This window comes from Micropterus salmoides, unplaced genomic scaffold (assembly GCF_014851395.1).
Source record: "Micropterus salmoides isolate LMB-PRFRI ecotype aquatic unplaced genomic scaffold, ASM1485139v1 Ms_hic_scaffold_7, whole genome shotgun sequence".
Taxonomy (NCBI): Eukaryota; Metazoa; Chordata; class Actinopteri; order Centrarchiformes; family Centrarchidae; genus Micropterus; species Micropterus salmoides.
The window spans coordinates 363,151-385,041 of record NW_024044459.1 but is presented as its reverse complement, the minus strand read 5'-3'; the positions used below and the strand labels follow the sequence as shown (position 1 = coordinate 385,041).

Genomic DNA, 21,891 nt, shown 5'->3' with positions numbered 1-21,891 from the left:
GCAGTGCACGTGGTGTACCTTGCTCCTTAACTGTGTATCCTTCTAGCTACTTCAGTTGGTAACGGTTAATCCGCAAAAGTCATTTCCAAATGTTTTAACATTTCTGGGCATTTTAACATTTTCCTGAATAATGAAAAAAGATTGGGTGGAGAAGATGACTTTCAGAGATTGTTTACTGTAACCAGCTACCTTATAACATTGACAAAATATTTCTACATCATTTATTTTTAACATATAGCACCTTACTAGTGTTTTTGACCACTCAAAGCACCTAGCCTAAGTGCTCAAACAGAAACTAACATTCATACACTGGTGGAACAGCCACCAGGCGCACCACCCAACCCTCAACACACAGCCTGGAGGAGCTGGAGATTGAACCGCCGACCTTCCAATTAACAGGCAACCCGCTCTGCCACCTGTGGCTCAGGTGGCAGAGCGGGTTGCACAGATGTGTGCGTGCATGTGTAAATGACAAATGACTTCTGCTACTTTTGCATTACAATAAATGGCAGATTCCTTAAAGTCTGTAATAGTTAAGCCACTGCATATGCTTGTGCAGAGGAAAAATCTTCTTGAAAGAAACAACAGCTTTGTCAATGGTTAAGCCTCGTACTTTGTGGACAGTGCATGCCAACTGTATTGGATATTGTCTGTGTAAGCCTCATTATTGGTAACTTTAACTTTATCAATGTTTTTGATCTTTGATTTGGCCAACCTTGGGGTCATCAAATGCCACATGAATGGAAGTAGGAAAATCGTCATCATTGTCCTCATTCTGTTGACAGTAACCCACCATGTTAACAATAGTTCCAAAAGGGCCGTTTACAAGCCCATCAGACACATCAATGTTTTTCAGCAACATTATACGAGCTCCAATTCCTGCATGGATATATTTCTCTAGACAAGTATTGTAAACTTTGTGATGATGGCCATCCTTTTTCTCCAGTCTACCTGTTTCAGAATTCCTCTCATAGTCACATGCTTTTATGGTAACAGACTCTGGACAAGTAGCATGCATGTAAGCGTGTCAAGTTATAAACATAAAACTTCATTGTAGCTACACTGGTCCCAAGATATAATGGCCACGCATCATACAGATGTCTTTTGAAGATTTATTTTATCGCAGCTCTCTCCTTCGTCAGCAGACACCCGTGAAAACTACAGGAAAATAAAAGACATACAGCTTAAAACATTCATCTCACATTCACTTTAAGGCCTTTCAAGCGTCCATTGATAAACAGGCCCAAACACATTAAGACAAGCGAAATGCAATGAAATCATACAATATAACCAAACATAAATATTGTCCATGTAAAGTACACCAACAAGTAACATACACAAAGGTAAACAAATGAAAGGCAATTACCGTGTGCGCCTCTTGAACCAAGTGCAGAATACGGTTATTTTGAGGCTTTATTTTGTTCCTCTGCATGCTCTGCTCTGCCTCCACATTATCTCTTACCCATAATGCCATGGTTATGCCCTTATCTTAACTCTGTTCATGTGACCCATTTCCCATTACTCTCTGCTGTTCGTTGAAATAAACCTTACATAAAAGCACAACATTTTTAACAGTATTTAAATTAAAGACATTTTTGTGAATGTTACCCCTTTTAACATCTTCACATGTTTTTCCTACTTTTAAATGGCTGTATGAACTGAAATATTCATGAACTTGCAGATACAAATATACAAAATAGACATTTCAATTAAACATGACTTTGAGACAGTTACACTCATTATTTGTAGCAAAAATGTGTATTGCATCGTTGTCTTCTCCTGTTTCACAGCTAAGATCATGTTAGTCTGAATCCTTTTGTCTGATCATTTGAGTGAGCTCAGCTATTTGAAATTCATCCTCCCATAGGTTGATGTACTTGAAGTCACTGTACAAAGCAGAACCTTTAACTGGGGCAGTTTCAACCTTCAACTGATAAAAGTCTCAAACTGCAATAATACACACTTTGGCAAATGCAGTGTTGTGACCTGGTTGCTTGATTTGTCTTAATCTGCCATGTATGTATGCTAAATTTCTAGGTTTCCTACTTTTGCACGTAAGGAGTTAATTTTTTTCTTTGATTGGACAGATCTGCTCCTATTGAGAATGTATTATGTATAGCACTTGCGTGTATGTTGTAGGCAGCCACACCTGTTGGGGCTGTTAGTACTACAGTAGGTGCATCTGGTTGATCTGAATGAAGTCTTTTAAGAATTCTAGTTGACACATAATAAATGGCCTTTATCAAACGGCTTTTACCTGTTCCTGCTCTACCTGTTATGAGTACTTTTAAGGGCTGAGGATTTTCACCGTTGACTTTCTGCAAACACCAGTGTTGAATTTTATAGAAAACTGCAGACTCTTCCTTATTCCAAGATCGTAACAACGCCAAAGCATCTGCTCTTGCCATTTGTGTTCTGTATTGTGTAAACTGACTTATTTGTTCATCATTTGTTTCATTTGTGTCTTTTCTCAATCTTTGGCATTCTAGTCTTTCTAGTTCTGTTTGTGGACATATCTGTGCCCATGCATCTTCCAGTTCATTATTGCCTTGTACCATCTTTTCAGCTTCATCTAATTTGTTAGCTTCTTTCTCAAATTGAGACCGATTTCTATCCACTATAGATTTGACATTTTCCAGTGTGTTGTTCTCATTGTGCACTGCACCATGCTCATAAAAGTCTTTCTATGTTTCAAATGGAGCAGGTTTCAGATGGCATTCCAAATAATGGGGCAGAAATAGTTCAAGAATGTTGCGATGGCAGGCTTCACAGTGTTTCATCGGAAACAGAGTAACATAGCGGACCACAGCAGGATTCTCTTCATTAGTTCTTTTGATAATAAAACCAAAGTTATTTTTCTATTGAATCACCTTACTTCACCTTTGGGGATTTGTGAAGTTGCAAGTACTCTGTACTCCGTGAGGAAAATGTTGCAAGGCACATGGTTATAAACGGTTGTGTATCAGCTCTGTTTCTGTATCAGTCCACCACATTTTTCATCCATAAATGCTTACCATCAGTCTGATTGCTGCCATGTTGTTGTTTAAGTTGACTTAAGGGTAAACTCATTCTGGCGGGATGCTCACCAGTTAGTATGAACTGGGTTCCACATGAACAATGTTTAAGTGGTAGGCCAGTTAATTTGTAACAACATTCTTGTGCTGAAACTTGTCAGCTTTGCAAGAAGACTGTGTCAGTTTTTTTCATTGACTCTTTAGCTTGTAAATTTCCATTCATGACCTCCTTTTGAGCCTGATCAAGTAGCAGTCCCATTTCACGTTCAGGGAATATGAAATAATGTACACCACACATGAATATGCATCTCCAATAAACAATGCTTGTCCTTTTGTAAGCAGTTTTCATACCAACAAGGTCCATGTCTGAATCTTTTTCAAAATTTCTCTGTTCACTTTTTTAAGAGTCAGTATCTTGGTGTCCTTTAAATTCTGTAGAAATACATGGTCTGGTGACAAATGGACGTTCTGAGACTGGTCTCGGAAAGTTGAATCTGCAATTTATTGCTCATTTATTCTTCTTTGCATTTTTCTTATCACAGGTTTTAGCTTGTTATTCACTTTGTTTTTGCAGTTCTGGATCAGTACGCATTTCACACGTGACATATTTATCACAAAACTGTGCAACGTTTGCATCAGAGTCTTTGTCTACTTTTGGAGCTTCATCAACCCATCTGAAATTCAACTTTATAAAAGTAATCTGTGATCTTGCCAATTGGTGCTGCTGGGCTTTGTAGAAGATCTTTTAAAAGCATTGCCATTGGAAGTCAAACATTCTGGCCGCATTTACTGGATTACGCTTTAATAATGCACATTTTTCAGCCCAATAAAGGTCTTCCAATTTCACCTCCTTCTGTTCTTGCCTAAGCATAGCATTCAACATTTCAGCAGAGCTAAATGAACAGAACCATGTAGGAATACCAAGTTGCCTTATTATTGAAAACAAATCTTTCTGTGCTGATTGCCAAAATGGAGGCGTTCCTCTGATAGGTCTGAGGAATTTGCAGCCTTCATCAAAATGCAGAATTGTTTCAAAGCTTCTGGGTCTGTAAGAATGTCACTGGTAACATCTTGAGTCAAACCTTTGTCTGTACCTTTTCTCAATGCTAATGACAAATTTGACACAATTTGATTTAGTTCTGAAGTTAGTTCAGTGTTTTGGGCAAAGTGTTTCTACAACATTTTCAATTGGTTCTCGCGCTTTTATTTTGTAGGCACAATCACTTAAGAGGAAGTGATTATGTGAGTAACTTTTGCTGATATGACTGAGATCTTTTTCAGCACCAGCCGCTATAATTATTACACCATAACCTGCTTCCAATAAGCAGCTACCTATGAATATAAAATCTCAAAGTGGATATCTTATAAGCACGGACCAGGTAAAGGAACTGTGAACACCCTGGCACAGATGTAACTGGGTAGAACTTGGTTTTGGTTTAGATAGGCTTCCTTATTAACAGGCTATGTCATTTGTGTCATCTGTGTCATTTCAGCCACTTTATAAAACACAGCCCACTGCTGATGGAGAAAGTCAACACCTCCAGTCACCACCAATTAAACACCTCATTATTATTATTATATGGAGAGTGCAACATAATCTGAATTTACCAGACTTACTTGTTTTTATTCATGTGTATTCCAATGTTGAGAGCAGTGTGTGAGAAAACATTTGTATGCAATGTTTACATCCTAAACTGCGTTCATAACCTAGGATGTTGCTGAAATCAGTACAGCCAGAGACCCCTGGTCTTCTAGTTCCAGTGCTGTGAGGAAGGATGCTACTGTAGGAGAGACAGGGAGGAGGGTGGTAGAGGTAGGAAGAAAATAGTGACACACAGCAGGCAAACAGACAGAGCACAGATGGACAGCCATTGTTTTAACTGTATGTGTAAATTTGTTATAAGGGTGTGCTCTTAAAAAACTATTAAGCATTGTCTGGCAGTCACGTACATTAAATGGTATAAATTGGTTACATAGGCCTACTGCCTATATTATTTCACCATCTGTACACAAATGTATCCTAAGTAGTGAATGTGTGTTCATGAGTGGGGATGTGTCGCTACAGTGCTGCTTCTCAAGTCTCTTAACTGCATCCACGTTTCCCTCACTTGCGTCTTTTACTTGCGTCTTAGTCCCGCCCACCAGGGATGCATGGAGAGACGCAAGGAAACCAAGCCAGGAGAGAAGGGACGAGGACATGTGTTTTTAGAGACATGAGACTTCCTTTCCTCCGAAGCATCACTAAAGCGACATCCGTTTCTGATGACGGCGGCGGCTGATCACAGCCGGATCAGCTGTCAGTCGGCTCTAACAGCTGTCGAGACTTTTGATGGAGTTTGTGTCTGCACGCTGTGTTGGTACTAATAAAGTCTCTCAGTGCACAGCAGCAGGTTTCCTGTTTAACAAACACCTGCACATGAATAATTAGAGGTTACTCATATCCTGCTCAGAGGCACAGGATCATTTCTACTGGTACAATGCTGATATTATCTGCATTTAGATTTGTTGATTCTGATTGTAAATTCGTTATTGAATAACCCAGAATATGATCATGGTGTCTTGGGATTTATTAGTCTATAATGTGTCAGAGAAATTGAAATGATGTAACTCATATCAAAGTCCACTCAGTTTTAGGATTTCTCTTCTAATATCCTTTAACACTACAGCATAGGCTACATTTTATTTATGCAAGTTGCATCACTCGTCAACGAGCGAACACTGCATTTTATCATATCAATTCAACAATTTTTTTTTTTTTACCACAGCAGCTTTCATTCATACTTTGATCGGCTGCTTCCATCAAATGCAGTAGGTGAGATGGCTGGATGTGCAGGCTTTATTTTTCTTTGCTTGCTTCATGAGAGACTTTAGTGCAGTTTAGTGACTTTGTCCAACTCCTTAGGCTACGCTTTTACTAAGTTTTATTGTCGTCTATTTAGACTAAACACAGGAATGAGCAGCTTCACATGTGACTGAATAGAAATGACGATAAATTATGTAAAACGTGTTTCTTGCTGACAGACTCTATCTGACTTTGATTGTCTCCATAGTAAAAGTTGAAGGGGGAGAAATAAAGTAAAAAAATGTAATCTTTCTAATAAATGTATAACGTTATGAGTGGGTCTTAGGTTGTTCAGACCTACAATGAAGACAGATTGTAACTAGACAGTGAATCGTAAAACAAATCAAATATAAGACTATAAGAATGTTATCTGTCCTGATGCTCCTCAGAGATTGCTCCTCGATCTTCGGAGCACAAATAAGAGCTTTGGACGGCCTGCAAGATGGCAGAGCGGAACAACTTCCGTTTCAAGCGAGGATCAAAGAATCGACCCCTGTGATCACATACGCTCCTCTGTTGTTCGTTCTACATGTTCCAACAGATTCTGGTCAGCTGACTGATCTGTGGTGCTGCAGTGTTTTGAACAGGGGAGCTGCATATAGGGATGGGAGAAAAAATCAATTCTTAGATGCATCAAGATGCAGACGTGGAAGATTCTGGCTCGATTAACAAATGTCAAAAAATCGATTATTCAGATGTTGTTGTTTAAATTGTTGACAAAAGACAAAACTCGCAGAAGTGCAGTGCTCGGACCGTCTGTGGCATGCAGAGACCAGTGTAGCACACCACCGCTGCAAAATGAATAACCACCCCACTAAAATGTCACACAATTATTAATATCAATGTGCAAATGATGATTTTAACTCGCACACTGTGCGAGCGCGGTGACGCTTGGCAGCTCTCTGTGGATCCTGTGTAATATGTGGAAATATGTCTTTAGTGAGTCTTCTGAAATAAAGAGTCCAATCCAGATGTCTTTAAGGGTTTTATTCTTTGCAAAGGGTCAGACAGACATACAGAGTGCAACCAGTCTGTGGAGTGTAAGACAAAGAGCCAGTGAAGAAACAGGTGACTTTATATTACTCAGCTATGTTAGGGAGGAAGGGAGTAGGGACCAGCTGTCCTGAGATGAAGGCCTATCAAGGACAGTCAGATAAGAAAAGTCTCTAAGGAGCATCTTTCCCATGGGAACCTTCACCTAGCTGTAACAAAATAAAATGATACTAATGAAGCATGCAGGGTGAAACAATAAACACAGTAAAATATCAAATTTCCATCACACCTGAGTGTCAGGCCAAGCAAGTGAGAGAGAGCGAGCGGCAGAACATGATGGTTATGATGAAAGTTAGTGGAGGCAAATATTAGCAGGAAGTTTGTCTGGTGGTAAACTTGCAGCGTAGGTCACAGTGTGTCCGTTAATAAAAGTCTGTTGTTTGCCCAGCTGCTGCTCTAGCTAACATCTCCCCTGTACGACGTTTTTGGCTGCTATGTAACGTTAGCTTAATGAGTAACGAAGTAATATTAATTAGCTCAGCTGTATGTCATTACTAACTTACTTACCTACTTGTCAAGGGTTGAGAACATCAGGTACAAGCTGTACTGTACATCCTGTGTTTTCTGAGGAGTCTGACACCTGGTTGTTAATGAAATGAGGGACCATGGAGCTGAGGTTAATGAAGTAAATTAGGGATGCAAACTAGTCCTTTTAAGCTAATTAGGAGACGTTTCTTTAGGCTTTTAATGCGCAAATCAAATATTTTGTAATTATCCAGAGATTCTATTTAGAAAAAAATTATGCATCAAGATCGATAATTGTTTTATAATCGTATCACAGCCCTCTGAATCTTAATCCCTAGCTGCAGAGCGTACTCTGGTGGGCAAACTATGCAACACTCATTACTTGAGTAAAGGATCTTAAAGGATACTATAGGCTTTAATAATTACGGGGAATAGTTGTGTTTTTAGTGAGAAAGAATGAAATGTAAGTCCAAAACCATGTATCATCCACTCAAATATGTTTCTAAAAGGTGCTTTGTATGGAAACATGAGAATAATGTTTCAGGATACATTTACTTTGTATCACTTAACACAGCATCCTTCTTCCTGAAAGTCCACATTTTTCTTTTGGCTTCAGCCCGTTTGTGATTTTTCGGCATCTGTAAAATATAAACAAATGTTGGAACATTTGTTATTAAAAAATAACGTTAGGCTTGCTAAGTCGTTGACAACAATAGCTTAGGTCAGTCTGTTATGTGTAGAATGCAGTGTTTCCCCTGTTAGGTGCTACTAAATTGTGACTACTGCTGCTAAAGTTTACCGCAATCATTATTACATCCATGTGCTACTAACTTTCAGTCACACTCGCTTCCTCATTCTTCAAAGAACATCTACGTGACAGGTGCTGTTATAACAGCAACGTAACTCCAAATCAGGAGGTGCGTAGCGAGTGTTTGATTGACCGCGAGCGGAGGGAAATATTCTGCCAGGAAATGTACTAAGTCGGTTACATTGTTGTCAGCTTCTCAAGGCCAAGAGAAGGGTCAAGTCTGTTGTTTCCTAAGCTGCTGAAAAAACATCTCCCCTCCCCTTCAGACTGCGCAGCTGAGCAGGAAAGCTTAACGTTAGACAGCAGGCTGCGTCTTTTGCTGCTATGTAACTTAACATTAGCTTAATTACTAGGAAGTAACTGGTAGCTGGATTTTATTACTGCCTACTAGTCCAATGTTGAGAACATCAGGTATAAACTGGCGTAGCCTACAGCTCTGTCCTGCACAGACTGCTTCATCCGAAATTATATTTCAGATTTCAGGTGGGTCTGAAAAAGTGGTTGTTAGGAAAAGAAAGGATGGTGGTGACTGGAGGAGCTGAGGTCAGTAAAGCTAATTTGTGATGCACACTAGTCCTTTTAAGCTAATGAGAGACGTTTCATTTTGGATTTTAATGTTAAAATAAAGTGCAGCTCAGAAGGAAGGTGGTTTCTCATTTTTCTTTATATTAATGTCAAAAGCTGTAAAATAAAGAGACCAATCTCTTTGTCTCTCTTTATTTGTCTCCGTAGGGAGATTTGTAATTAGTAAAGACAAACATGAACAGTCGTATCTACAATAATTCTGAGGTCATATTAACAGGGTTTTCCTGCCGTTAAGGCTTAGGGGTGATGCCCAAAACATGCTGTGCCATAAATGTCAATCACTGTTGACAGCATCATAACCAGCCAAATTACTTTCCCCTGATCTAAAGGTTGTAGTTCCTCCCCAGTAGACTGATCTTTGGGTGTTGGTTACTTATTATCTGCTCTAGCTTTTCCAACTATGTGTTCAGAGAGATGGTGAAAATAATGGCCCAAGACATGAAATTACAAATTTGATACTGTTGAATTATCGATACAGTTGTACATGTTGTATTGCATGTGTGTCCATTCGTTTGATAGTCCACAAGCTGTAGTCCACATAGTCCAGCAGGGTTCTGGTTACAGTCCATAAGGAGGGTCTGAGCTCTTATTGAAGTGGTAAAATCCTGCATCTGTGGGGGTCACTAATTCATTTACCTACAACCATTATTTTTAATCACAAATGTATTTTCATTGAAATTATTATTTACATTAATAAGAGAAACGGGCTAAAATAAACACATTTTCCAAACGAACTACACTGCGCACTGCATGAATGTCATGTCATTACGACATGATTAATAATAATTAATATGGGACCATAAAAGGCGGGTTTGCGGTCACTCCTTGAGCAGTAGCCTTTGTTGGTTTGAAACTTAAACTTTGTTGCAGTATTAAAGAATTCTGGGGCAAGTAGTGTGCTGCTGTGTGTGGAGAAAACCACCTAATGATCAATGAAGTCTGTCTGTCCAGGCTTCTAGTATTTATTTCTTTTTTAATCTTGTAAGGTTTCTTATACTACAGACCCCCGCAAAACAAAAAATTGTAGTCCAGTTCCCACAGTTGTCAGTTTTTCCTATTAACCCTCTAGGTTAAGTCTCCATACATACACATATCATATGTTATCAAGCTTCTTCTTCTTCTGCTTCTTAAGTTTTACAGGCAGACTACAAACTAATGTTAAAAGTGCTCCCACCTATATTGGAATGACTAACATTATGACTTCAAAAACAAAACTTGCATTATAAAGAAGATATATTCTGGAAATGAAGCTAGTTAGATATTTATTGAAACCCCCTTGAACCTATCATTGTAAATCAGACCTTTGATACCTTTCTATACTGAACCTCCTCCAACCCATCACTCCTTACAGTTACAATTCTCACATTTATCTGACACTGACTTTATTATTGTGTATAAAGTAGCAGTGAAATAACTTCATCTTCTGTTTTTCTTCTATTACTTCTCACTTTGACAGACACTGCAAACATCTCAACTTTATGTAGTTTAACCTCCTTTACCCACTGAAGACAGATGAATAGGCTATTGCTGTTAGTTCTGCTCTCCAAACTGCTAACCTGCTGCTTTTCTGTTAACAATTTTTTTGTCAACTCTGGAATGCATATGTCCAATCTAACATGTTTTTGATCCATGGTAAATATATTTGAACCAAATAATCCAATGTCATTATTTTGCTCACTATCTCCTCTCTTGTAATATTTGAAGATTTACTTTGGGTTATAAAATACTTGGTGATTCTTCTCATAGAGGTAGTCATGTTTTTCTTCTAATGGCTGTAAAACCTTCATTAACCAAACATAATTTGGGTAGAGCGGGTTGCCCACTAATCGGAAGATCAGTGTTTCAATCCCCAGCTCCTCCAGGCTGCATGTCAAAGTGTCTTTAGGCAAGATACTGAACCAGGGACGGACTGGGAGTAAAACATTTCCCTGGACTTTCCAGACCAGCCCACCAGAACTGGCGCCCATATACTCCACCCAACTGCCCTCCAATACTAATCTAATGTTAAATAATATGCTGTGTTCTTCTACACATCCAAACGGTCTCACACAGTCCAGATTCATACAGACACACTATTTGGAGTAAAGCAGCCGTCTTCCTGATCAATTCTGAGCTCCATTAGAGCATCTAAACATTTCAGACGCTAAAAGTTGAATTCTGTTCTCTCTGCAGGGTTTCCTCTGTCTGACATATCAAGTTTTTAACAATTTGCTTTTGTTTTGCTGCATAAATGTCCAACAATATTAAATGCACGCATGGAAACGTTTAAATGACTGACCGCCACTGTACTGAACCCAAAATTGCCCCTGATGGCTGTGCCATCGGCATACGAATGTGTGTGAATGTTAGTTTCTGTTGTGATTCTCAAATGTGATGTAACGTAAATGTGCTTTAAGTACTCAGGAGACTAGAAAGGTGCTATACAAATACAGAGCATTTACATAATTCCATTTAGGCTATTAAAGTTAACTGACTGGGTACAAGGTAGATCCAATAATCATAAGACTTACATATCAAGATTAATCTGTAGTTCAGATCATCTTACAAAAACAAATGTTATATTAAAAAAAAACGATATAAAGGAAAGGAAAACTTGGAACAGGAATTTAGCCCTCAGCAGTTTCTGAGCTTCCTTCACCAGTGTGGAGATGTGAGATGACCATGTCAGGTTCTCTGTGATCACTCCACAGTGAACAGCCTCCTTGGCATTTTCTAATGAAGTAAAACATTTATCTGGTGACTTCTTTAAGTGTCTGCTTAGAGAAATTCTGACCTATGAACAAAAGTAGTTGAGGACCCAGCTGTAGAAGGTGTGGAACACATTCTCATGCAGTACAGAAAATATCATTCAGAGAGGGACAGGAATGGAGGTTGAAATCGCTACTGAGCTCAGAACAGGACATGAGGGAAATCAGACGGGGGTTGATAGGTTATATAATCCAGACAGGACAGGGTTTGGACATTTTATTTTATAGATATAGTGCCGTGAAGCTAGTCGCTCCGACACGGAGGGTGGCAGTGTGCACCTTTCAAGTCGGTTTGCGACAATGAATGCTACACACACAGAAGGAGGAGAAGAAGAAGACAGACGTAGCGGAAGAAGACGCAGGGCCGCTCCGCGCCAGTACAGTCTATGGTCACACCATGCTCCTCTTCTCTAGAACAGCGGCTTTCTGTCCGCACATGTGTCACCTTGCGAACACACAGCTCAACATGGCGACGGCGCGGACAGTGCGGACTCTCTCCAACCAGGTAGCCACGTCCATACGAGCCAACTAGCGACCGTTAGCGAACAGCGCACTGCTACATCATTCTGCGTAACGTTAGCACAAGTTGGCCTCGCACACTAACGGTATTTAATATTCCAGCTCAGAAGCTTGTCCCACCTGACGGGGGTCCGTCCCTTCTCTCGGCCTCCAAACAAAGTAAGTGCCGGTTCCAGACTGCTGTCAGAAGCCGGGCAGTTTGAGGGTTTCTTACCGACAAATATCTTCTCCTAAATATTGGTAAACATATAGACTTTACCATTAAGGACTAATGGAAGTAAGTTAGCTTCTCTGACCTCCGTTTCTCTGTGTCAGTGGTTTGAGAGCAGAGCCGATGGAGATAGGTGGAGGAAGAACATCCATCTGACATCAGCCAGGCTGAAGAAAGCCAGCCCTGTGCAGATAAGGTAGGCCCCAGCTCTGTTCTTCCAGCAGCAGCCGGCCTCAGTGCCCAGACTTGATGTGTCCCTCTGTCCCTCCGAAAGGGAGCTGTCGGAAGCAGAGTATGAGAAGCTGGCAGACGAGACTTTGGATGCTCTGGCGGAATATTTTGAAGACCTGACAGATGAAGCTTTCACTGGAGCCGACTACGATGTTGTCTTCTCTGTAAGTTATTATCACTCACTGGAGAGGACGGTGGCTCTTATCCTTTACTGTAAAAAGGAATAGTTGGTGCAATCCTTACATTGGAGAATCTGTAAAAAAACAAATAATGAACTATTCTTTGGCTACCAAAATGAACTGACCTATTTATCAACTCATTGATTAAACAACTAATCTGTTAGATTGACTTTTGCAAGGACAGGGAAAGATAATATCTGACATCTGGCATTTGACGCTGAGAAAAACACTCGCAGACTGTCAGAGTGGAGCGGCGTGGAGAGAACTCGATGAGGTCGACGCTCGTAGCCATTTTGGATTTGGACTTTCTTCCAGTAACCTGTTGACTTTTTGGCCTCTGCAGACAGCTACAAGCCAACGTTTTATTCGGTGCACGATTTTCTGCAACGCCAGGGGGCATCACTATGTTTTATCATTGGCCAACTTTTGAATGAGTATTTTTTGTTTTCTTACTGGGATACAGAAAGACGGACTGAGATCCGGACTCATCAATTGGTGGTTGAACTGTGGGGTTTGGCCCGGGGCCAGTAAAACGTAACGTGGGGCAGTTGAACTAGCAACTCACTGGCCCAATCAAAAACATTAGTATTTAAAAAAACAAAACTCAACATCCTGCAGTTGTTTTGCAGCTCTTGGCGCACTGATGTCCAATCCAGAGCTGTAGTTACGTGACGAGAGGTTGTCAAATGTTATGTTTCTAATCTCAATCATGTGGCTGGGTCTTAAACTGCATTCTCTCTAACGGCCAGCAGGGGGCGAGTTCCATTAAAAATATTGGTAAAATGTTTGTACTTCTCAGCTGATTTATTCCCTCAGTAAACACTTTCCTGATGAGTTTCTGGTCTCAGTCGCTAGTTTCAAGTCTTCTTCAACACAGCATGATGTTCATTTAGTAAATTATGGTCCCATTTAGAGGAACAGAGACCAGGAAGCAGGGGAGGCTTTAGGGCGGGGCTACCTTCTGACTGACAGGTCGCTACCATGGCAACCTGTTCATCAGGATAGAGGCGACTCGTGTCCGCTGCTCTGTGGACATTTTTCATCATCATCATGTCAGCAGGAGAGAGAGCACGTCATCTTTGAGTCTGTTAGTATGTTTTGTTTTCAAAGTAAAGTGTTTTGTTAACCTTTTTTATTTTTTATCATTTTAACTGTGATTACATTTTAGTTTAGTTTTTTTTATGTCCAGAATGCATTTAATAAGCCGGTGGGGCCAGCTGCAGAAGTTTGACAGCTTATGTTTAATCTATCTAATGTTGTGTTGGTCAGACTATACACTGATTTGCTGCCTGTCCGTTTTGAATAATACAGAAGGTAAAGAGCTTAAAAATGAATCGCACATTAAATCGCAATATTGGTTAAAAAAACATCACATTTAGACTATTTTCCAAAATCGTTCAGCCCTATTCTATGTTAATGTATAATTTCTGCTACGTAGCATAAGGGAGTTCCAAACTCTATTTCACTATATAATAATAATTGCATGCTCTGTAGTAACATGACCAGCGTGTTCATTGGTGAGCCTGGGGGTTTTGGAAACTTTGGACAGAGCCAGGCTAGCTGTTGCTCCCTGCTTCCAGTTTTTATGCTAAGATGGGCTAAGTACCTGACTTGGGCTCTGTGCTGAACACACAGAAGTGAGCAGCAAGACATGGGGGCAGACATACATACAAGAATATAAAATGCATAAATTACTGAATATTGCGCACTCAAGGTGAACAACAGTGTAAGAATGAAGTGCTTGTAAGGACAAAATGGTACATTTTGGGACATCAGTTACACAGTCAGCATGACAACGGTCTTAAATACAACATGGATAGGTAAATGGGCCTACAATTCAACAGCCATCTGGAAAAAAAAACATAGCCAACAGTGTCCATCATAAACAACAGAATCCACATAGTTAGCTCAGTTTGCTTATTGTCATTCAACCGTGTAAAACAGGAAGGAATGAAATTCGTTTCCCAGGTCCAGCATTGTACAGAATAAATAACGATCTGAGATAAACCCTATATAAAATCATCTAAATAACCCTAACCCTGCAGTCACAGCACAGATGAGCTGTAAACCAGCCTCGCAGCCTTTGGGAAGAAGCTGCACGTTCTTCTTGCTCTTAAGCTGTGCAGCCTTCTGGCTGAGGTCGGCAACATCGTGTAACATTGTCATCCAAAAAAGCAAATGTTTTCCAAAATGTGAAATCTGTAGACTGGTTTCTGTGCAACGTCATCACAGACATGCGCGCTCAGCCAGGGGGCAGAAAGCAGCACTCTGTCTTGGCGGCAAATCAGTTTATACGACATATCTAGCAGCAGTGTTGGGCAAATTACTCAGAAATTTGAATGACTTACTTATTACTCCTTTAAAAAGTATTAATATTACTTTATCTATTACTGGGTCTTAAAAGTAAATAGTCACGTTACTCGTTATGTTGCTATTACTTTCAACACCCCACCCCATCCTTGAAAGTGACCTGTTCAGCAGCGCATTTTAGAAATGAATCCACTTTACTGGAACAATAATGAACCTGAGGAGTCAACAAGCAGCCAAACTGAAAACACTGCTGGCTCTCAGACCAGAGGATGCCGGCTCTAGAGGCACTGGATATAGGCTACAGTGTTTCCCCTAGGATTTTTATCAGGGCGGCTGAACGACCCCCGAAAGTACCAGAGTCGCGGCGTGGCCATGTTTCGGACATCATCGCAACGCATTGCTTTTTGCCTGTTAATATTTGTCAACTTCTCCATTGCTCTTCCACGTAAAATCTTTCAGAATTCTGTGTTTTACAATTTAAGCACCTTTTAGTCATCAGAAAGTGCGTAATCATGTGGTGGTGAATATAACTTCAACAATTCAATGAGAAAAGATTACAAATTGTATCATGAAGATGCTATATATTCAAATTCATGTGCAATTATTTATGTGGACACAGTAAATGTAGGTTATTGCAATGGTAGGATGATAAAACAGGCTGTTATAATACTGTCTGATAAGGGACAATTGTATGTATTGTGAATGAAACAGGTTATTACTCGACAGCCTCCACATGCTGCTGAATTCAGGGTATAAGTGTGTCTGACAGCGCTACTCTCACATGGGCAGCGTGCATCCTTTTTCACAAAGCTTGACCAAACATGTTTTTCATTCTTTTTTAACGGATAATCTGACTACGCCACCACAGCCGCGAAAAATCTACCACGAACTGGGCTGGTCGTCTTGCAAACAAATTGAACTTTTGAGGCGTAACGTTACCTTCTGCATATGCATTTATTCAATTCAATTCAGTTTTATTTATATAGCACCAAATCAAAACAACAGTTATCTCACAGCGCTTTTCATAAAAGAGCAGGTCTAGACCGTACTCTGTGATGCTATTTACAGAAGCCCAACAGTTCCCACCAAGAGCAGCACTAGGAGACAGAGGCAAGGAAAAACTTCCTTTATAAGAGTAAGTATTCAGGGCTTTGCAACTGAACACCACTCTCCCCTGCCACGTGGAGCATCACTGGCAGCACCAGCCGGAGCTTCTTTTCACACTGCTGTGCCGCTTTAGCAGACGCTTCAGTACAAAATTGTTTGCGGTTGAAAGCTTGCTGCTGGTCACACAAAGTTTACAACGGAAGACAATGTTCGTTGCTGTGGAAAGAACACCGTTCTCGATTCTTCCTTTTAGCTTTTTGGCTAGCAGCTGACTTGAACAACATATGTTCCGGTGCCGCTGACCTGCGCATGTTATATTAAAATGCAAATGAAACCCAAACAGATCCAACTCTGAAATGGCAGTTTATTACTGAGTCAACAAGAATTTACCAACAATGTGTAACCTACGTTGATTAGAGGGTAGGGTTGGGCGTACAGACATCACGACGTAGAGCAGGCATTGTGATTGTAAGACATCGCCCAACCCTATTAGAGGGTTGACTGCAGTCTTCTGACCGGCTACCAAAACAGTTTTGCACCCTGTCTGTGCCGCATCCAGTAGTGTTTGTTGAAAAAGAGCCGGTAGGCAAGGCAGGTGAAATCAGAGCATTGTGGGAAGCCTGAGATTAATGCATTTGTAACATCCGTTTATTGTAGTTTCATTTTGAGTTGTGGTTGAAATGGTTTATTACATTTCATGAGTCACAATAATGTGTGTGTGTGTTCTGTCTTTGGTATTTGTACAGAGCGGTGTGTTGACAGTGAAGGTGGGCAGGGACCACGGCACCTACGTCATCAACAAACAGACTCCAAACAAGCAGATCTGGCTTTCTTCGCCCACAAGGTAAGGCCGGAGATTCGTAACACATCTCATACTAGTACTGAGGTACAGATCCCATGAACCAGGGGCCTGTACTACGAAACAGGATGTGAGATCAGAGAGGTAACATCAGGTGTGACCTTGGGTTTTCAGTCCTACGATGGTGGTTCACTTCTTACTGGGGTACATCGCCATGGTAAGTGATGCTGAACGGCTAACCTGCTGCAGGTTATGTTCGATAAGAGATCAACGCTGTAAAAGACCTGACCAATCAGCTCTCTTGGAAAATGACATCACCATCCGTAGGAGATCCCACACACTGTTTTCTACTTTCTCTGTGATGCAGTGATGCTTTGTACACCAACATCATCCTACAAAGACTAAGTGAGGCTCTGAAGCCTCGTGCTGGTTGTAATCTAACAGTAACGTTTTCAGAATTTTATTTGCTCCAGAGTTCATTTCACACAGCCTGTCACAGGTGTTAAAAATGGTTTAATTATTATTTTTATGTGAGGCTGAACATTATCAGCATATATTTTAGTGTTCAAGTTCAGTTTAATATGAATTAGTTCATTATAATTTTAGGTTGCTTTGTTCCTTATATTACAGAGTCCGGTCATGTAGTGCCCACCTTTTGTTATCTAGGCAGGTGATGAGGTGAGTTCTCAGTAAATGTTGAATTGAAGCCGGGGTTGAGATTCAGGCTTTGACCGCGATTCTAACGACTGTAACTACAGACAAGTGGCTCGCAGGTATATTTAGAATACGTTAAACATTATAGTTTAACCGCTTGTTAACATTAGCACTCTTCCACTGATAAACATGGCATAAGCTTTGGGGGGGAATCTAATTTAGCTATGGGCAGTGTTAGCTGCTGTAAGTGTTGTTAAGAATATTTAGAATAGATGAAGTAGGGAGAAATGAGAGGACCGTTCACTAGAACTGCTACACTGTTTCAGAAATAAATACAATCAAGTCTGTCAGCAGCGTAGCCTCCATTATTAAACATACTGCTGTGAGCCGGGAGGAGTGTTAGCAAGAATGATCATGAATGTTTGGAGCTAATCACGGCCATTCTAGTTGATGCTTGTGAGTCCACCAGAAGCAGCCGCAGTGCATCCCAGAAGCAGCTCTCCACTCCGCTCCGCAGAGAATAGGAAGGCGCGTCAAATGGCACAGAGCAGATCGTACCAGGCAGGAAGTCAGACACAGAACGGAGAATCCAGTCAATATTCAAAATAAAACACCCTGCGGAGACTCGCGATCATAAAACAGCAACAAAAGAAAAGAAATCAGTTAACCTCTTAACTCTAAAATTTATATAAAACGCCTATTCAAGGCATATCCAAAGTTAAATGAATGTAGTTCTTGAACCATTTGGAGTATATGCATGGTTTTGGGCTTCTCTGAAAGATAACCCTCTGGAATATCTAACCCAAAATGATTGTAAGTGCTACTGGAATTGATTAATAGAAGTTTAAACACACTAAAACTAATATATTTTTCATTTCTGCTTGAAAATGCTTGCTAACAAATGCATGCAGACAACTACAGCTGGGACTTATTAGCTGTAAAACTCTGTAGGGCCTACCTAGTCCTAGTTTAAATTTCATACCAATACCATGAAAAATGACTATTTGACACAGGTTTTTCTGAGTGTCTGTCTTGGCGTATTTTATCTAAAACAGCTCCGCCCCTTGGCGGCAGCTGCTGCATCGCTCTGTATTAGCCGGGAGCTCGACGCAGACGTGTTTTTTTGCTGGTAGAATATGAACTTCCTACTTAAAGCTGAATATCGTTATTTTCAGAATTTTATTGGCTACAGGAAGTGCCAGTCATCGGCACAATTGCTTGCAATTGGCTCAGCCTACCCACAAAATAACAGTGGCTGGCCCTTCTATACAGCGCGGGCTCTTGTTGGCTGTTGTAGGCTCTGAAAGGGAGCTGTGAGCTCCTACTGGGTCGGATTTGGTGTCACTCGAAAGGTCAGAGTTCAGCGGCTAATTTGAATACAAACTATCGTAGTTGTTTACATTCAAATCAGCGTTATTACGGTTATAATGACAAACGAACCACGTCTGCCGGCGAATATGAAGCGATGCGGCAGCAGTCCCTGGGGATTTACTGATGGAATAATGTGTTTTGGACTAAATGTTTTTACTGGATTGGATCGTCTGGACCCTTGACAACGTAATGTTTTTGTTGGAATATAATCAATCGGTGGATTAAGTTACTGTGAGGCTTCATAGGTGAGTCGCGTCACTTTTACTGGCTTTCAAATGGTGGATCATATGAGTATGAAGTTAACATATCAGCTGTGTGCACGTACCAAAGCTGCCGCCTGTTGGCGGGCCGTTGGAATGTTAGGAGGTTGAATATAAAGTATAAGGTTAGCATAATATTAATATATTGACAGGTTACACTTTATTTGGATAGTCAGCCTACAGATATTTAAACAGTTTATTAGTTGAGATTCAACAATTTAACACAAATATAGCCATGTTCTGATATTACACCTCTGTGGTCGAGGTGTGATTAGGGCTAATTAAAGTGTATTCATTATAATTTCAGAAAATAGTATAGACTAGTAACATGGCTTACCACTAGTAGGATACAATGTTAATTCTGTTGAATATTTGAACTCTGTTGTGAAGTTTGCAGGTGACACCACCATCATCGGCCGGATTTCAAACAACGCTGAGACTTTATATCGGGAGGAAATTGATAATCTTGAGTGGAGATAAAGACACACACTCCTGTCTACATCAGTGGAGCTGAGGTGCAGCAGGTGAACAGTTTCAGGTTCCTGGGAATCAGCATCACAGAGAACCTGACATGGTCGTCTCACATCTCCACGCTGGTGAAGAAAGCTCAGAAACAACTGGATTTCTTGAGAAAGCTTAAGAAGGCCAAATTCCCGCGCCAAGTTCCTGTAGAAAGCATCCTGACTGGAAACATCACTAACATGGGATGTGCACGGCCCAGGACCGGAGGCTCTGCAGCGGGTGATTCAAACTGTTCAGAAGATCATTGGTAACCATCTCCTGAACATCAGTGATATCGGTGAGGTGAGGAGCCTACAGAGCCCAAAGGATACTAAAGGACAGCACCCACCCAGCCACAGCCTGTTCACCCTGCTGCATTCTGGGAAGAGATATAGAAGTTTCTGCTGCCACACCACCAGACTGCAGAGCAGCTTGTTCCCCCAAACTATCAGACTCTTAAACTCTAATTCATCCTCAGCACTGCTCAATTGATTATAGTTTATTAATTGCTTCTGTATTAATGTATATTGTCTGCGATGTAGCAGAAGGGAGTTACAAACTCAATTTCACTCTATAACCTGTTTATATTGTGACAAAAAACCTACCTACCAAATTCCAGTTGGACAAAACAGCTGTTTAATTTTTGTGGGTTGTTTTCATTCATTAAATTATTGTGCAAGAAAAATGCTCTACATGGTGTTCAGTCTCTGATTTATTAATGCTAAGGACCGACTAGTCATAATCATAACCATTCATGCAGAACAAAGAGTTCAACATTTCAAAAGTTTGCTGATTGGGGCGTCACTTTGTGTTGTAAAGTGGTGGGACATAAGGGCGCATTAGGGGTGATGATGATGACACACTAACCCCGCCCCTTTTATGTGGACCTGGCTGAATTGGGAAACCCTGGGTTGACTTAGCGAGTTAATGAGCAGCTTTGCCTGATTGTTAGTGAAGCAGACAGGCATCCTGGGTATGTTGAACTGGCTTTGTGGTACAGGCCTCTGATGTTTTTGCAGGCGTGTTCTACACTTCAGTATGACACACATCACCTACTGAAAACAAACTCCCCTTGCTGTTTTTTGAAGAAATCTGAAAGGACATGTCAGCTAATTTCCTTGCTTCTCTCTTTGCAGTGGACCGAAGCGCTACGACTGGACAGGTAAACACTGGGTGTACACTCATGATGGTATGAGCCTCCACCATCTGCTTTCTAAAGAGTTTTCCATCATCTTCAATAAAACCATGGACCTCTCTGACCTGCCCTATTCCTGAGTGCTAATGTCCTGCCACTGTAACTACTGCTGGATCCTGTAGGAGCCAAAGACACGACCCCACAGTAACTCATCAGCCCTTAAGAGAGCCGTTGTATATAAAGACAATAATCTGTGTGTGAGCTGTTGTTACTTATATGTTCCCTAATAATGCTGTATAACCTGTACTGTATAGCAACGCTTACTCATTAAATATTTGAAAACACCTACTGTACAATTCAGTCTCCATATAAACTGTCCTCAGTGTGACACACTGTCCAATCGATGAACCTATAAGCCTGTTTCCATTGTAGTCGGCATGCTAGTGACGTTGTTGCCAACATCTAACTTGTTCTATAATAACGCCTTACTCCCAACAATACATGAGTTTCTGACAACAAGGAATGGTCTAATGTTTTACTGACCTTAGCTAGCAAACGTTGGATCTCAATTGATCCCAATTTTCTAATGTAGATTTTTTTTACAGGCACAAACACAATTTGGGAGTGGTCCAGACCTGTCGTAGGAGTCCTGTGCAGTCAGTCTGCTGTTATCCTAATCTTACATTAATGGATTTGATATTTCATCACTTTGAAGCACTTTTGAGTTTAATTACATTTCACAATTATTTTGTCATCCTGTTTGTCTCTGCAATTCCAATTATGATATAACTCTAAATGTCTCCTAAGGACATCATTCATTTACGTGGCTATTAATGCTGCTGTGTAACACTACAATTTCAATAAGAATATCTGCAAAACGACTTCAATGCTGGACAAACTGAAGCTTAACTCGTCCCTGTATAAGTAGGCCAGCTGAAGTGTAATTTTTAGATGCCTTTGTGTGTTGATATATTGGCAAACTGATGATGAGCGGTGAATGGTTGTTGTGGTGTGAGGTTACCATGGGCTGCTTGCTTCTGAAATATGAGACTCGTCAGAGCTGGAACTCCACACACACACACATACATCTTTTTACTCTA

General features: G+C 40.6%; 1 protein-coding gene across 1 annotated transcript; it reads left to right on the top strand.

Annotated features, from left to right (window-relative positions):
• Positions 1 to 11,818: 11,818 nt before the first annotated feature.
• On the top strand, positions 11,819 to 21,135 carry LOC119891652 (frataxin, mitochondrial-like). Its single transcript, XM_038703446.1, has 6 exons — positions 11,819 to 12,019; positions 12,136 to 12,192; positions 12,349 to 12,440; positions 12,519 to 12,639; positions 16,818 to 16,915; positions 20,793 to 21,135. The coding sequence occupies exons 1-6, from the start codon at positions 11,819 to 11,821 to the stop codon at positions 20,929 to 20,931; spliced, it is 708 nt and encodes a 235-aa protein (XP_038559374.1). The 3' UTR covers positions 20,932 to 21,135.
• Positions 21,136 to 21,891: the final 756 nt, after the last annotated feature.

Coding starts and splice junctions, on each gene's coding strand:
- LOC119891652 (XM_038703446.1), top strand. CDS start 11,819: ATGCTACACACACAGAAGGAGGAGAAGAAGAAGACAGACGTAGCGGAA. Junction 12,640..16,817: donor ACTACGATGTTGTCTTCTCT/GTAAGTTATTAT, acceptor GTATTTGTACAG/AGCGGTGTGTTGACAGTGAA. Junction 16,916..20,792: donor TGGCTTTCTTCGCCCACAAG/GTAAGGCCGGAG, acceptor CTCTCTTTGCAG/TGGACCGAAGCGCTACGACT.